At 52.4% G+C, this 15,602-nt stretch overlaps 1 protein-coding gene across 2 annotated transcripts; it reads right to left on the minus strand.

The window, feature by feature from the left end:
* Positions 1–1,798: 1,798 nt before the first annotated feature.
* CDC25A (cell division cycle 25A) lies at positions 1,799–15,308 on the minus strand. 2 transcript variants are annotated; one of them, XM_017836840.1, is made up of 17 exons: positions 15,063–15,308; positions 12,849–12,928; positions 11,640–11,694; positions 10,740–10,775; positions 10,579–10,615; positions 10,138–10,239; positions 9,481–9,576; positions 8,685–8,816; positions 8,457–8,609; positions 7,905–7,979; positions 7,147–7,296; positions 6,769–6,861; positions 6,265–6,327; positions 6,048–6,146; positions 4,903–5,033; positions 4,481–4,592; positions 1,799–3,158 (listed from the first exon to the last, which is right to left on the minus strand). In XM_017836840.1, the coding sequence occupies exons 1-17, from the start codon at positions 15,215–15,217 to the stop codon at positions 3,018–3,020; spliced, it is 1,710 nt and encodes a 569-aa protein (XP_017692329.1). In that variant the 5' UTR covers positions 15,218–15,308; the 3' UTR covers positions 1,799–3,017. The 2 variants fall into 2 exon arrangements, with proteins under 2 accessions (XP_017692329.1, XP_017692331.1); XM_017836842.1 differs by lacking the exon at positions 8,457–8,609 and having other exon boundaries at positions 15,063–15,307.
* Between the last annotated feature and the right edge of the window lie 294 nt (positions 15,309–15,602).

A 15,602-nucleotide genomic window follows, 5' to 3' on the forward strand; every position in this document is an offset into this window, starting at 1 on the left:
CAGTTGGCCTTTATTAGCCCCAAATGCCACAAAAGACAGAGCACAAGAGTCCCTTTAGGCCACCAAAGGTAACACAACGTGCAAGAAAACACCAACCTTTGTGCCATTCAGGAGCTGGTGGTCAAAGCTGATGAAGGTTTAAGCTGCTTTCAAAACGAGTTTTAAGGATGACAGATGGAGGGAAGGGAAAAAAAAACCCACCCAGTTCTCTGCTTGAGCCTCCCGTGGATTTGGAGTCACATTGCTGTGTTTTCAGGGAAGCTTTTAATGCTGACCCCATTGTTGGCCACCTGCTCGTCACCCCCACGCTCTGCTGAAGCTCTTCCCAGCCCTGGGAAAGCCTCCAGCACAGCCCAGGACCCTCATCCCAAAGTGAGCTGAGACTCCACAACGAACATGGAGTGATGGGAATGCCCAGCTCTGACATTCAGGTGGCTGCAGCCCTGGAGTTCACAGAATCCCAGAATGGTTTGGGTGGGAAGGGACCTTAAAGCCCAACCAGTGCCACCCCTGCCATGGGCAGGGACACCTCCCACCAGCCCAGGTTGCTCCAAGCCCCGTCCAACCTGGCCTTGGACACTTCCAGGGATGGAGCAGCCACAGTTTCTCTGGAAGTGTTTCTCCTGCAAGCCACAATCAAAGACACAGGACATGAAAAGCAGCAGCCCCCACCCTGGGCTGGTTCTGACACTGCAGTGACACGGAGCAGCTTCACCGGTGCCTCTGCTGCAGAAACAGCTGGATTCAAACTGTTTGGGTTTTTAGGACCTTATTCCCTTTGCCCACAACAATCCCTTAAGCTCTGGGATGACACAGTGCAGATCCTGCCTGGAGCACCCCTCTCCCAGCCTTCTCCCACCTCAGGACTCCCGACCCACAGAGCAAGGTGGGCTCTGACACCAGGGGCTCATTTCCATCCCCACAGGGCTCCAGTTGAAAAGTTCAGCCGAGGAAGAAGAGTAAAAATGCGACCCCGCGAGGCTGAAGAAACAGGAACGACCACCAAACATCACCCCAAAAAGAGGACTCCACCCCAGACTCCGCCCCAGACTCCGCCTATTATGAATATTATAACTAGATGTTGCAATTATATGAATATGCACGTGAAAATGTTGTAATCACTTGTAAAAACTGTATATAATCCTGTCTTTTCACTGAAGGGGCAGAGCAGTTTGTCCAGCGTGAGCTGGCTGCTCTCCAGCGTTGCCTTGAATAAATACCTCGCTGCTTAAAGACTAAAACTCTGGCTCTGAGCAGTTTCTCTGTGCCTTTTGGGGCAAAATTTGGCACCACCATCATTCCCAATCTCTGCTCATCCCCCAGTACTGCTGGGCACAGCCCCAGCACCCGCCCCAGATCCAGCTTCCTGAATAGCAGGAAGTTTGGGATGATGAGCAGATCCAGGGGAAGTGCAGCTGCACAGCAGGGATTGCTGTAATAGTTTTGCTCCAGCTGAGTGTCCTCAGAAATGAGCATCATGACCCCAGCAAGCCTCCATCCGCTTTTTCTGAGGAGTTAAACTCTCACGTGGAGAAACTGTTGGATCATGGAGTTGTACCAAGAGATCCTGCCCAGCCCTCGTGTGGAACTGATGATTTACCCCCTGGGCTTGACCAAAGAGCAGGTTGGGTCACTCAGGTCACTGCCCGTGGCCTCCTCCCACCCCACATCCCCCACTCAGGAGTTCAGCCCTCCCAAATTTCCCAAAGGGAGAAATTTTGTAACCACCATTTCTGATTTAGCATTTCCTCATCTCCCCCTTCGAGGGCTTCAGCTTTGAGGGAAAACAGCAAATTCCGATTTATTTTTTTTTTAAACGAGAAAAAACTCCAAGTCTACCCTTTTGCTTCTCAAGAGGATTAACAAACAACGTTTTAAGAAACAGACTTTCAAAGAAAATCAAGTTAGAACTCCACATAAGGCACCTCCATTTCAATACTTTTTTGACACGGATACAAACAGGACACGAGAGGAGGGCTGGGAGCTTCCCAGGCACGTGGTGCTCCCAAGGAGCACCAGTTTCTCCAGGAAGTTGGTGTGTGAGGAAGATGAGCTCCAGCTCCATCACACCCCAAAATCCCTGGGCTGCTGCAGGACTGGAGAGTTGGGGCTGATGGGACCCCAAAAATCAGCAGCCAAGCAGTTTTGGGGCTGGCACAGCAGAACTTCCGCAGCTGTAGGGCCCAACGCTGCCGAGGAAGTTCCTCTTCCTTCAAGGATTAATTTACTTCCTGCCCTTTCCTGGCAGAGGGAGAAGTGGCCACAGTCACCCCTGGGTGTAGGAGCAGCCTCCCAGGATTCCTCACTCTCTGTTCTGGGAATGTTTCAGGATAACAACTCACACCCTCGGAGGCAGCGGCGACAGCAAATCAACAGCTTTTCACCCCACTGCTGACCCCCAGAAATTCTCCCTCCTTTAAAACACCAACTCCTCTAAAACTACACAGAGAGACTATGAAATAAAACAATTTGAAGTAAACGAGGTGAACATGATATTTATGAACAAGCAATTCCCCTTAGATGGGCTTTCAAAGGCCTAGAGGTGGGAACCTCGGGCTGTAACGGGACATTTCCCATTTTCCTTCACCACAAACACTACACGGAACCAAAGCTGCAGCTGAGTACAATAATTAACCCCCACCCCTCCACCAGCAGGATGCCCTGGGGCAGAAACCAGGTCTGAGTAGAACCCAGATGATCCAACAACCGCAGTATTGGCTTCATTTGACTGTATTTAAATAAAATCGAGCATTTAAAAAAATAACAGGCACTAAAACACCCTCAACACTGCTGCCCCACGGGTCTCTCCCCACCCCTCCCCGGGCGCTCTGGGGGTGGCACAGAACACAAGAAGCCATTTTTCAGGAAGCAATGTAACAAAAATAACCAAAGGCAGCTCCCGGCCGGATCCGGGCCCGAAGCCCCGAGTTCCAGGAGTTCCCAGGGAGCAAACAGAGGAGGAGAGAGGCAGGACAGGCCCCCCACGCTGGACAGTCCGTGCTGGGTCCCCGCAGCCCTCAGAGCTTCTTCAGGCGACTGTACATCTCCCTCTTGCTCTTCTCCCCAGCCCAGGTCCGGCTCTTGGTGCGGAACCGCTTCAGGTCCTCCTTAAAGTCCTTGTGGTGCATCGGGCGGTAGCTCTCGGGCTCACAGAAGCTCTGGGGAGAGAGGAGCTGCTGTCACCTCGGTGTCACAGGGCTGAGGATCCCACTGACAGAGCCTGGCAGCAGCCACTGCAACAACCACCCTTGGAACGAAGAGGGACGGACCCCCCGCTCCACATGGGAGCTCCACGCTCAGAGCCCAGGGATATTCAGATTACAGCTACCAAACCCTGGGCACAGGGCTCTCATCCCAAATGCTCTGGCAGGCACCACCACGCCAGCTGTGTGGTGTTCACCCCGGGAGGCAGGGACTGGAAGGATCCCCGTGCCTCTGGATCGCGGAGCCCCGTCGGCTGTTCCGTGCTGCCACCTTGAGGCCTCTGCCACCCCTCCCCGGGACAGGGACAACCCAAATCCCACGTGTCCATCACCCCCGGGGAGCCAGCAGATCGCAGGGAGGGCTAAACACCTGGGCAGCACTCGGTGCCACCAGCACCAGCATCTCCCACAGGGCCCAACAACCCAGCAGGGAGGAGCTGGCAACCCCATCCAACTGGCCACAGACAGGCCAGGTATCTCCCATCTCCCTGAAAACGCACCAGGAAGGCAATCTAAGGGATACTCTGAAGTGTGAGGGACTGAGGTGACAGTCAGGCCATGGCCTGTTTGTGCCAGAGCAGCAGGACAGACCCCAGGAGCACTGGAGAGAGTCCAGCCATGGAAATGCTGCAGGAGCAAAAGCCAAGTGGTAGGAGAAATCCCACCCTCAAAGTGCTGGGAAGAGCTGTGGGGTGTTCTTAGTTTCCTTTTCTGAATTAGAGATTGTAAACTCCAAGCTCAGGTTTCCAATTTTGCTGTTTCAGGACTGCAGGAGACCTGAGGTTTCCATTTGTTATCCAGCAATTGCTGTCAAGCCTTGTCTTCTCCCCTGCTCTGGGCAAGCTGAGCAGCCTTCAGTCCCTTCCCTCAGTGACAGTTTGTTCTACAAGGGCAGAAACCACTTTTATATTTTGCCTCTGAGACAAGTGGAAAAACCTTTCAGCTATGGCAGGAAAACAGCTCTGAGGGAAGGAACAGGCTCAGAGAGCCAAACCTGAGCTGCTCTGGGAACAGAGCACAGAGAGAGCAGAGAAGCCACCCCAGCCAAGCCACTCGGCCCCAATGACAAGTCTGAGCATGAACAAATCAATAACACTTATCTACCACTTCTCCTGAGTGTGAAGGAGATCAAAGAACAATCATGGGTTGGAAAGGACCTTCAAGATCTTGTTCCACCCCCTGCCAGGGGCTGGGACACCTTCCACTAGATTGGGCTGCTCCAAGCCCTGAACACTTCCAGGGATGGGGAATCCACAGTCTGGGAGGAAGTTCCTTACCCTGCATCTCGAGAAGAAATCCTTGTAGCCCCCCTTGAGCACGTAGAGCTCTGGGTAGTGCAGGCTGGGGTACTCGTTGCTCAGCCTGTCCTGCTCCCGCACGAACCGGCACCTGCAGCACGAGAGATCCCGGTGAACCGTGCATTCCACAAACAACCCCCAAAGCCAGCTCTCACCCCAGACTCCCCGTCCCTGGGACCACAGGGGTCTGCTGCTGCCTGTCAGGAAGGGGCTGAGGACCCACACAGCCACAGTGAACCGGGTTTTCCCTTTCCCTCCGAACACACCGGCGCTCCAGCCGAGCCCACCACGGGCTGTGCCACAGCCCCGCCAGGTGACAATCCCCATGTCCTGGGGGTGCCACCCCCACAGCTCCCCTCCCAGCACTGCAGCAGGTCCTTCTCCAGGGGCTGAGCACTCACATCCGAGGGCCCCGCTCCGAGGAGAACTCGCAGTAGAACACCACGATGACCCGCTTGTTCTCCGCCGGCTCGATCGGCTGCTTCAGCAGGTAGTTCTCCACGTCCTCTTCCATGTGGAGGTTTATGGCACCCTGTGAGGGCAGGGGGAACTGAACAAACTTATCCCGCTCCCTTGAGGGCAGTTTCCTCCCCTTGGTTTGCTGGAGGAGCCCTCTCCAAACCCAGCTCCAAACCCCACCAGCACACCACAGAGCCTGGGACTGGCACTGAGTGACCACGACCTGGTTCAGATGGACAATTCAGCACCTGCAGGCTGTGGCTCCTGGGATTTCCCTCCCCACCTCATGTATTTGGGATGGTCTTTGATCAAGCAGCAACGTCCAGGATCAGTTACAGAATCCCAGAATGGTTTGGGTCTGAAGGGACCTTCAGGATCATCCCATTCCACCCCTGCCATGGGCAGGAACACCTCCCACTAGCCCAGGTTGCTCCAACTGGGCTTTGGACACTTCCAGGGATCCAGGGGCAGCCACAGTTTCTCTGGGCAACCTGTGCCAGGGCCTCTCCACCCTCACAGGGAGGAATTCTTTCCCAATATCCCATCTAACCCTGCCCTCTGGCAGTGAGAAGCCATTCCCTGTGTCCTGTCCCTCCATCCCTTGTCCCCAGTCCCTCTCCAGCTCTCCTGGAGCCCCTTTAGGCCCTGGAAGGGGGGGCTCTAAGGCCACATCCTCTCTGGGTGATCTGTTCCTGGTTATGTTTTGCACAGCCCTCTGTTCTTTGAAGTCTGTGATTTAAATTAAGTTTTAATATTCCAATTTTAGCTTCCCTGGATACCAGGATCTTGCACACTGAGTGTCTTACATCCTTCCTCTGGAACCATCCCCCTGAGGGCCACACAGGCCCCCTCCTGTGCTTAAGGAGGGCAGAACACTCCCCTCTGAGGGGAAAAGGCACTTTATGAACCAAGTGTGAGCTCAGTGTCCAAGATCCAGGCAGTGGGTGGGTGGGACAGGGTCCCAGTGGGGCACCTCAGGAATAACATATCCACATGGCCTTGGATAAAAGCCAGCCCCACGTGGGGCCAAGTGACCCCATACTGCAACTACAGACCCCTCTGGGTTGCTCTTACAGGGTCAACATACCTTGATGTGCCCTCCTTCGTACTCGTAGGGGTATCTGCAGTCCATTATCACACATTGCTTGATGAAGCTCTCAAACTTCCCAGTCAGCACAGACACAATCTGAGAAAAAAAAAAAAAAAAAAACACAAAAAAACAGAGGTCAGTAGTTTCAAGATGCTTTTGTGTTGTCCCCTAAACCCCAGTAAAGGATTTTCCTGCCTCTCCTTGGAGCACTCACCATTTCTGAGTCGATGTATTTTAAATCCTGATGTTTCCCATCAACAGTGTCAAGTAAATAACTCTAAGACAGAGAGGATGGAGAGAATCCAGATGTGAGTCACAGCATTCAGCAGTTCATTCTCTGACAGATACTTTGATGACAAGAATCTCTTCAGGAGTTAAGACCAAGAATTCTAAAGTCAGGGACAGAATTTAATTTTTGGCTCCTGCACCAGAGGGATTTTGTAGGTCTTTAACCACAGATTAATCACTTTGTGTCTAACCTGTCCCTTCTCACCAACAGCCTCTCCTAGTTGTCTGAGGACCATAGAATGGTTAAGGTTGGAGAAGACCTCCAAGATCATCAAGCCCAACCTTCAAGTCCAACCATGCAAGATTTATGTAGCAGCAGAAAAGCCTCTGCAAAGGGAGGGGCTTTACTGGGCTGGTTTGAGCCATCCCCACTGGGAGAGGCCATTGGAACACTCCAGCACACCCCCGGCCATGGAATCCCTGGAATTACCTTGGAGAAGTCCCCAATCAGGTCTCTCTGGTCACTGTCCAAAATGCTCTCGATCTCTGCTGGGGAGGGTTGGGTCCTCACCAGTTTCACACTCTGGAGGACACAGGGCAGAGATCAGCACTGCCAGCAGACACATCCCATTCCCTATTTCCCATAACACAGAACTCAGACTTGACTCCAGAGCTCTGAATTCCCACTCCTCAGCTTCCCTGCTGTTCTAGGGCAAAGCTCAGGCTCAGGATCTGCAAGTGCTGCCCCAGCTCCCCCAAATCTCACTTTTCAGCCAAAAAAAGCTCCCGTTGACCTTCATAACCCAGGCACCAATACCAGACCCCCCCAGTCAGTTCTCCCTTGCAAACTGGATGCTGAGTCACCAACCGTTGGGTCCTCGGAAGTTCCAGGCAGGCTTTTCCTCTTCTTGCTTTTCCCTGGGGAACTGTCTTCCTGGGATCTCTCCATCCTCTTCTGGGTGGTTCTTCCTGCAATGCTGGACACGGATGAAGAGCCAAACAAGCGGCACCGTTTGGCCTGCGAGGAAGGAGAGCAGTTGAGTTCTCCAGCAGAGGTTTGGCTTGGAAAATCAACAAGCCTCAGGATTACAGACTGTTACGGATTTTACCTCGTTTAAGACACCACCACTGCACAGCAACTGTGGGATGGTAATTGGAATTATTCAGGCTTTGCATTTCCAGTAACACTTGCTACTGGGGGGACTGGGGGAGCTTGGAGCACCCCAATCAACATCAAGTGCTCTGCACCAATTAGCAGCCAATCTATCAGCAGATCAAGGAGCTTCTTACTGGAGTCTAAACTCCCTTCCCAGTCCCTTATCAGGGGATCAGCATTCCAGGTGAGCCTGTGCAGGGCGAATTCCAGATATGCCAACAAGATTCTGATAAGGGAAGTCAAGATTTTCTCACAGCTTGTGAAGTGTAAAAAGAAATGTAATGCCTACAAGTGTTCCAGACTGACAAAGTCTTCCAGGCAAACAGTTTCAGAGATAAGGGAATACTGCAGGGGGTCATGCCACAGCTTGTTTTGTTGTTGTCCTTAGGGATCCAGGAGACAGTGGGATCGCTTGTCTGGGCAGTGGAAGTGCCAGGACACAGGCCAGTCTGTGTGCTGGGAACACTCACCCGATTGTCCGCTCTCCTCATGACCAGCGGCGCCGTCCAGAGACTCGCCACGTCCGACGGCACCTCCTCGTCGTTCTGAGGGGGAAAGAAAGGAGGGTCATCCCACCTACTGCCCCACAGGCTGTACACACAGCTCCTGCACAGCTGGGGCAAACATTCCAGCTGGGTTCAGCTGCCAGGGCACCTTTAGGAATTTAACTCCCTTATCAGGCCAATGCTCGACGAAACAACAGACCCGAGCTGAGACACGCTGGAGTTATAGCAGCTCATTGATGCATCAACAGTGATGATCCTCCAGAGCTTTAAGCGTCTCCAATTCAGTTGGAAACAGTTCTCTATTTAAGTGGCTGCAAAGCAAACACCACCTCCGAGTTTTCCAGCAAGTTTCTAAAGGAAAATGCCAACTGTTCCAATAATTCTCTCTCGTAATGCAGTTCTCCAGCTAAAAATAGCTTCCTCGTTCACACACCAGACAAATCCCACTGTCTGCACCAGGAAAGAGCAGGGATAAGACAGGGATACCACAGTGTGAGTTGAAAAAGATGATGATACCTCATCTCCTAGTGGGAGGTGTCCCTGCACATGGCAGGGGGCTGGAACTGGATGGTCTTTGAGGTTCCTTCCAACCCAAACCACTCCGGGATTCCACGATTCCCTAAACTTATTGCAGTTTGACTGAGCACACTGACTTCTGCCAGAACACACCTGCACCACAGACACACGTAGCAGCATCAGGTAGGACCGTATTTGGGATCTCCACCCCATTCCCTTTGCACATACCTTCAGATCCTGGTCATCCAGCAGCTCCAGGAAGCCGTCGTCATCCTCGCTTTCCGAGGTCAGGGAATGCTGCTGCAGGAAGGCTGGCCTGTAGTTCTCCTGCTCACCCGAGGGTGTTTCATCCATGGGAATCTGAGAGGAGACAGTTCTAATTTTAACGACATTCCTTCTCTTCCCAGAGCTGATGCCACGACCTTCCTGCACCGCAGGGAACACCGAGGTTATTCCTTCATGTGGAGCAAACAGGACAGAGAGGACTTGGCAGGATGAGGGGTGCCAGACTCAAGGAGTGGAGGTAAGACTTGGCCCCCCACCCTGTTTCTGTGCAAGGACCCATCATGGCTTTTCAGTTGCTTTTTCTAAGCAACAGGACACAAATAAGGCAACAGGACACAAATAAGGCAACATTTTCTCCCTGGGTGTCACATCTGGACACAAAATCAGGCTTTTTCTGCACAGCTGGGGTTGTTGTTCCAAATGCATCAGCCTCAACATAAGTGACAGTGAAATCAATTCCAATTCCACATCAGTGCCCACACTCCCTTCGATTACTGCAGCAGAACCTCAGCTCTGCACTGACTCATCCTCCCCAGAACAATCCACATTTCAAATTTCTGACCATTTCAGGAGCCAAAGGTGAGAAAAATTTTCTTATCTGGCAGATAAATAAGTCTTTCTATTTGGCACCTGAGCAGTGGTGACTGACAGTACTGCCCTTGAACCCTGACACAATTTGTCTTCCTCCCAGAGAGTGGGCAGCAAGGAATTAGGTGAGAATTAGTTTAAAAGAACTTACAATCTGAGCTGGAGATGAATTCTGCCTCGCTCCAGCCCTTCCATCACGGAAGCAACGAGAAGCTGGTTTGGTTGGCTTCTTAAACTCAAATGATTCCTGAATTAAAAAGGAAGAAAACAAACATTTTACCAGAATGACAAACTGTGTGGGTTGCTTGGATCATTTTATCCCTACAGGGCTTTTTTAAAACTACCTGACATTTTGGATTTAAGCTCCCTGCTGCCAACAGGAACAGTCTGAAGGTGAATGTTTGCAAATGAAAGATGTTACAAGTGTTTCATTTAACATAATCCAAAATTTATGTTCCTGACATCACCCACAGGCTGAAGGCTTTTCTATCCCTGTCAGTCAGCTTCTCTGCAAAATACATCATTTTTGAAGGCAGCCAAGGCTGTGTCCTCTCCTGCAGGCCTGTCAGAGTCCCACCCACGGGATTCCCAGCAGCCAAAGGACATTGATTCCACGAGGAATCCATGGCAGCAGTGGGATGAGAGGGGTTGATCCACCTAAACAGCTTCCTGGAGGCAGCCCTTGGAATTCTCTAGAGCAAGCAGAGAGAACACCTCCTCCCTTGCCCCAGCCAGAAAGGAGTCAGGGTTAGTGGTGGAGCTGCACATTCAAAGTCTTCCCAACTTTTATTAATCTCTAATCACTTACATTTTCCTTATTTTCATCTTGTGCCAGTGGCTGGAAAGCATCACTGTCCAGAGAATCTGAATGGCTTCTCTTCAGGGCAGGGCTGGATCCCAGCAGATTTTGCTACAATGACCACACAAAAATGCCAGTTCAGTACTGTGCAAAAAGCACATTTTTAAGCACACAAGGGGTTAATAAAGACTGTAAAGTCTCTGACTATGAATTTGTGCAGGAAACTTTGCTGACACCTCAGCACAGGTACCAAAATGCTTCCACTGCAGCAGTGATGGAGCCACACCACGGAGATTTCACGGGGACTTGAGTGAGATTTAGAATGTACAAGCTGCAATTCTGACAGCTTGCATTAAGCAGCCAGAAAATTAGCAAGTTAGGCAATGTATTCAACTAGGAACATGCTAAATCCTTTAGCATTTGCAGACCATCAGCACCACTCTCACTTACTGGCAGGGAGTGTATTCTCCTGAAAGGTATTCGAAGGCTGCAGGGAGAAAGAACAGAGATTTATTTCAACATTTTGTTTTAAAAGACATGACTAAAACTCACCCCCCCCAACTCCATAAGCTACAGCAGACACTAAGAGTTTAAAATAGAATTGTACTCACTTCAGTCTGCTGGATTTGAGAATTGCTTTCTCAAACCTAAAAGCAAGAGAGATGCACATTAAAAGTCAGCCCTATATTTAGGGGTTATGCCAAGCACAAGCCAACACAGAATCCCAGGATGGTTTGGGTTTGAAGGGATCTTAAGGAGCATCCATTCCCACCCCTTGCCATGGGCAGGGACACCTTCCACCAGCCCAGGTTGCTCCAAGCCCCATCCAACCTGGCCTTGGACACTTCCAGGGGTGGGGCAGCCACAGCTGCTTTGGGCAACCTGCTTCTTAATGACACTTGTCTCTCCCAAACCCTATTTATAGCCAGGCTATCCCATCCTGATTTTTGAAACACTCAAAGACTCCTTCTCCCCTCCTTCCCCTAAATTCTTTCCAGCACTGTTCAGACAAGAAGTGAGGCTGAAGGAGGAAAGGCATGGTAAATCAGGGACCAAGGGCATCTGTCCCCAGCCCTGGGAATAGATTAGGGGGAAGAAATAATCCAGTTGGGAGTGGCAAGCTCAAAGCTCAGGGTAACTGCTGGCATCAGTTCTACCTGACAAGGTGGTGACGGGTCAAAGGTTGGACTTGATGATCTTAGAGGTTTTCTCCAACTTAAATGATTCTGGGATTCTGTGACCAGTTAAGGCACAGAAAAGCACAATTTAAGTGCTATAAACTGCAACTTGGTGCAGCCTCAGGCTCCTGGTGAGGTGTGTGGTACCACACCTTAGCTCAGAGCCAACACCTCGGTGCCCTGGGACACGGGCAGGACCGTTCCCAGCACCTCCAGCTCATCAGGGAAGAGCCCACATGTGCCAGCAAAGGCAAAGCCTCGCCAGGGCCTCATCAAGCCCCGTTTGTTGCTGATCCAGCGCGCCCAAGTCGGGTCTAACATGTGGTTACATACGTGTCCTCCACGGGGTCGCCAGAGGTCGCAGGGCCGGGTGAATCCAAAGCCAAACCTGCAGGGGACACACAGAATTCCTGGTGGTCAGTCCCCAGGACACATGGATTGCTGGACACTGTGACAGATTGCCACCGAGAGACCCGGGGAACTCCCGTGGAAAGTCCCACGTGCAGCCTCCCCTCCAGGTCAGGGTTACAGACACTCCCTAAGGCTGGATTTGGACACGGATATGGATAATCAAGTGCTCGGGGAAAACCAGGAGTAATTAAAAAAAAGCCCCCCTAGCCCTGCCTAGACTGTCACATGGAATACTCTTGGCTTATTCTCTCCCCCACACCTTAATAAACAAACAGTTTAGTCCTTTAGGTTGGTTGTTTTTTTTTCTCTAAACCATGTTTTTAGTTATACCTCTTCCCAGGAAGAAATTTTGGGCTTATTCCAAAAAGATAAGTAGTCAAAAGGCCCTTCCTAATGTACTGGAAAGAACAGGGAGCACTTCATAAGCACAGGCCAAGCAGAACATTGCATTTGTCTGTACTAAAATGCTGTGGAGCTGCAAAGTTACTCAGACACAGATTCCTGAGGAGCTGGAGAGAGGGAGGATTTAACAAGGCTGGTTGTTCTATCCTGCTCTGAGCTTTGTGAGCTGGACTTTTGTTTCAGAAGCTCATAAAGTTCATTTCTAGGCTAAAAGTGCCTTCAAAGTGGGGCGTAAATTCAGGTGGAAACGCTGATTTCCCTGAGCTGGAGCAATGAGGTGCCAGAGCTTCTCTGTGTCTGCAAGTTACGGGGTAAGAGCTTGTTTCGTTTTTACTGATAAAGCTTCTCACCTGAAACAAAGGAAATCTCTCTAGGCAAGCATCAGAGCCGAAGTGTTTCAGATAAACAACCAGCTCTTGGTAACAAAAAAAAAAAAACAACAAACCCACAGCCCCAAACCACAAGGCAAACCCACTCGACTGGGGCAGGCTGGCCCAGTTTGGGTTTAGAGAGAGAAAACAGATGGTGGGGACTCGCCTTCATCACCCCCCAAAGGGCAGGAGCTCCACAGGAGAGATGGGATCCCAACACCTTCTCCCTGTTTTCCACACCAACATCCACGAGCCACCCCAGGAACGGTGGGACTGCAGGCAGGGAAGGCTCTCTATCCAAACCCTGGCAGCTGCTTTTCACTCCTTAATTGTTAATTATTAACTGGGAAGGCCATACCTGAGTCTGTGGATTCTGAGGATGAAGATCTCTGCAATCCATTCTTGTTCCCCAGGTCTTGCTCCGTGTTTTCCCGCTGCCTGTAAAGGGAAGTTTGGGATTTGGCTTAAAAGCTCTGTGAGGCAACAAATACAGCCTGGTGATCATCACCTGGAACCTTTATCATCAGCCAGGTGAGGGGATTCCCACTTGGAAAACCTGCAGAGCACTGTCCTGTGCTCTGGGTGCTGCTGAGAACAGGGACAGTATCACCACGGGATCAGATCCAACACCCACAGGGCCTGAAGCTTCATGGTTTGGGTTTGAAAATATTGGAAATCTGGCTTCTGAGGCAGGGGAAGTGTCATTTAACACAGCAGTTATCCTGGTTGCCTTCCTGGTCTCCTCACACCAAACATTTCTCCGTTCACATCAGCTCTGGGGGGTTCAAAACGTTCTTTTAGAGCCTGTGCCCTCACAGAGGAAGGTTTTGATACCTCAGAATCACAGACTTGGCCACGAAACTTCTGGTTCTTGGTGCCTGGAATCGCATTAGCACCTCCCAAACCACACTCCAGGGAGTTCTATCAGAGCCCAGCTGGAAGTGCAACCCTCTCTCTGGCAGCCACTCCTTTAATTTGGATCTTGCACAGGAAAAAATGCCAAACTTCTAATTCAAACCCATTTTTACAAGGAGTTGACTCCCACATTTTGTTGTATCCACTAAAGCTCAGCGCTGGGAGATAAGAAAACCATATGGATATAAATAAAGAAAAGCTACTTGAATAATTTACATGGAGGGCACTGCCAATGGTCTGCAGGAATCCCAGGAATCTGAAGGAGGGAAGGATCCTAAAGCAGGTGATTGCAGAAAACCAGAATAATGGAAGAGCAACAAACACAAAACCAGGAGGGTCACCAAGACCAGAGTGGGCCAGGGCAAAACAGGAGCCACTCGGGAGGGAAACTGGGGGAATAACGGGATTAAAGGAGATCAGAAAGAGCAAAATTGGATGGAGCAACTGCATGGCTGGAGCTCTGGGAGTACAAGAGGAGGAGGAAGGTGTGGGAACAGGGTGAGGGAGGAAGGACAGAGCTGAGATGGTGCAGGGAAGGCACGACAAGTGGGCACAAAGGTGTTGGTGGGAGAAGGGGAAGCCCAGGGAGGGGCTCGGGAGGGAGGTGGACGCCCAGAGCAGGGCCAGGGTGGGACACGGGAGGGGGAAGGTGGCCCAGGGCACTGGATCCACGGGGGATGGGGGAGGTGGAGGCATCGGGCATGGGGAGGGGGGTGTTTAGGGAATCATGGAAGTTTTCCTGGTGGGGGGGATAAAACCTCTCGAGGAGTCACGGGTGGGGGGTGGGGACAAACAGCTCCTCCAGGTCCCCTTTTTTGGGGGGAGGGTTGGGAAAAGAGGGGCTGGAGGCCTCGGGTTTGGGCCGTGGGGGCGTTTGGAAGGAGAGGAAGCAGGATAAGGCCCTCAGTGTCTCATTTCTGGAGGGAGAAGGGAATGAAGAGACCCCCAAGGCCTCGATTCGGGGTGGGGAAGGAAAAGAAGGAGAAATCCACGAGGCCTCACTTTTTTTATTTTTGGGGGGGGGGAGGGCGGATGAGCTCCCCGAGGCCTTGTTCTTGGAAGGAGAGGGAAGGAGATGAATTCCAATTCCTCGAGGCCTTGCAGTTGGGATTTGGGGGGTAAAGGACATCCCCGAAAGGGGTTTGGGTTTGGGGTTTTTTTGGAAGAGGGGGCCGAGCAAAGGTAAAAGACATCGGGAGAGTTTGAGAGAGAGGGGGGTTATAAAAGACATCCTTGGGGCTCTGGGTGTAAAGACACCCCTGAGGGTTTGGGAGTTGGGAGGGGGTGTTCAGAGCCACCCCTGAGGGTTTGGGGGGAGCAAAGGACCGGGAGGCGGGAAGCTCCACAAGGCTCCAGTGCGGGGGAGAGAACGGAACCGAAGGAAAACGACTCCTGGAGGCCTTGAGCTTTTTTTTTACATGGGGGGGAGCCCCCCCCGGCCTCGCTTCGGGTCCAGGAGGGGGAGAAAAGGCCCTGGAAGGGGGGGAGAAAAGGCCCCGGACGGGCGGGGGGAAAGGGGGTGCCTTAGTATAGAAGGAAGAAGGGGGGAGATGAACCCTCGAGCCTCCCTTTTTTTTTTTTTTGGAGGGGTTCTCATGATAAAAAGGGGGGGTTCCCAGGGCCTGCCCTCAGAGGGCCCCCCCCTGCCCCGACTCACCCGCGCCCAAGCTGCTCCATGCTGAGGCGGAGGTCGGAGACGGGCGAAAGCTCGTCCTGGAAGAGCGCCTTGACCACGGCGGGCGAGGCGGGGGACGTCGGCGAGGCGAGCGAGAGGCGGCGGCGGCGGTGGAGAGCGGCGGGCGCGAGATCCATAGGAGCTGGACCGGGAACGGGACCGGGCAGAGGAGAAGACAGCGAAGCGCTCCCGTCAGCGCGGCCGCCGCAGCGCTTTGACCCCAGCCGGTACCCGTCGGCCTCTCCGAAGCTGGCGCCAAACGGCGGCTCAGCCAATCAGCGCGCGGCGCGCGACGGGGGGCGGGTTGTTTTTTTTCAAACCCCCCCTCCCACCGCGCGCGCTCCCACCAGTAGGAACGGCCGCGCAGGGGCCGGGCCCCGCCCACCGCCCGTGATCGACGTGCCTTCGGACCAATGGAAGGGCGAGAGAGTAGGGGTGGAGGGAGGACTACATTTCCCGGCATTCCCAAAGGGAGGAATGCGTTTCTGCCCTGCGCGTTGTGTGCTGGGAAATGTAGTCCTC

Source organism: Lepidothrix coronata, unplaced genomic scaffold (assembly GCF_001604755.1).
Source record: "Lepidothrix coronata isolate B3197 unplaced genomic scaffold, Lepidothrix_coronata-1.0 Scaffold285, whole genome shotgun sequence".
In the NCBI taxonomy this organism is placed as follows: Eukaryota; Metazoa; Chordata; class Aves; order Passeriformes; family Pipridae; genus Lepidothrix; species Lepidothrix coronata.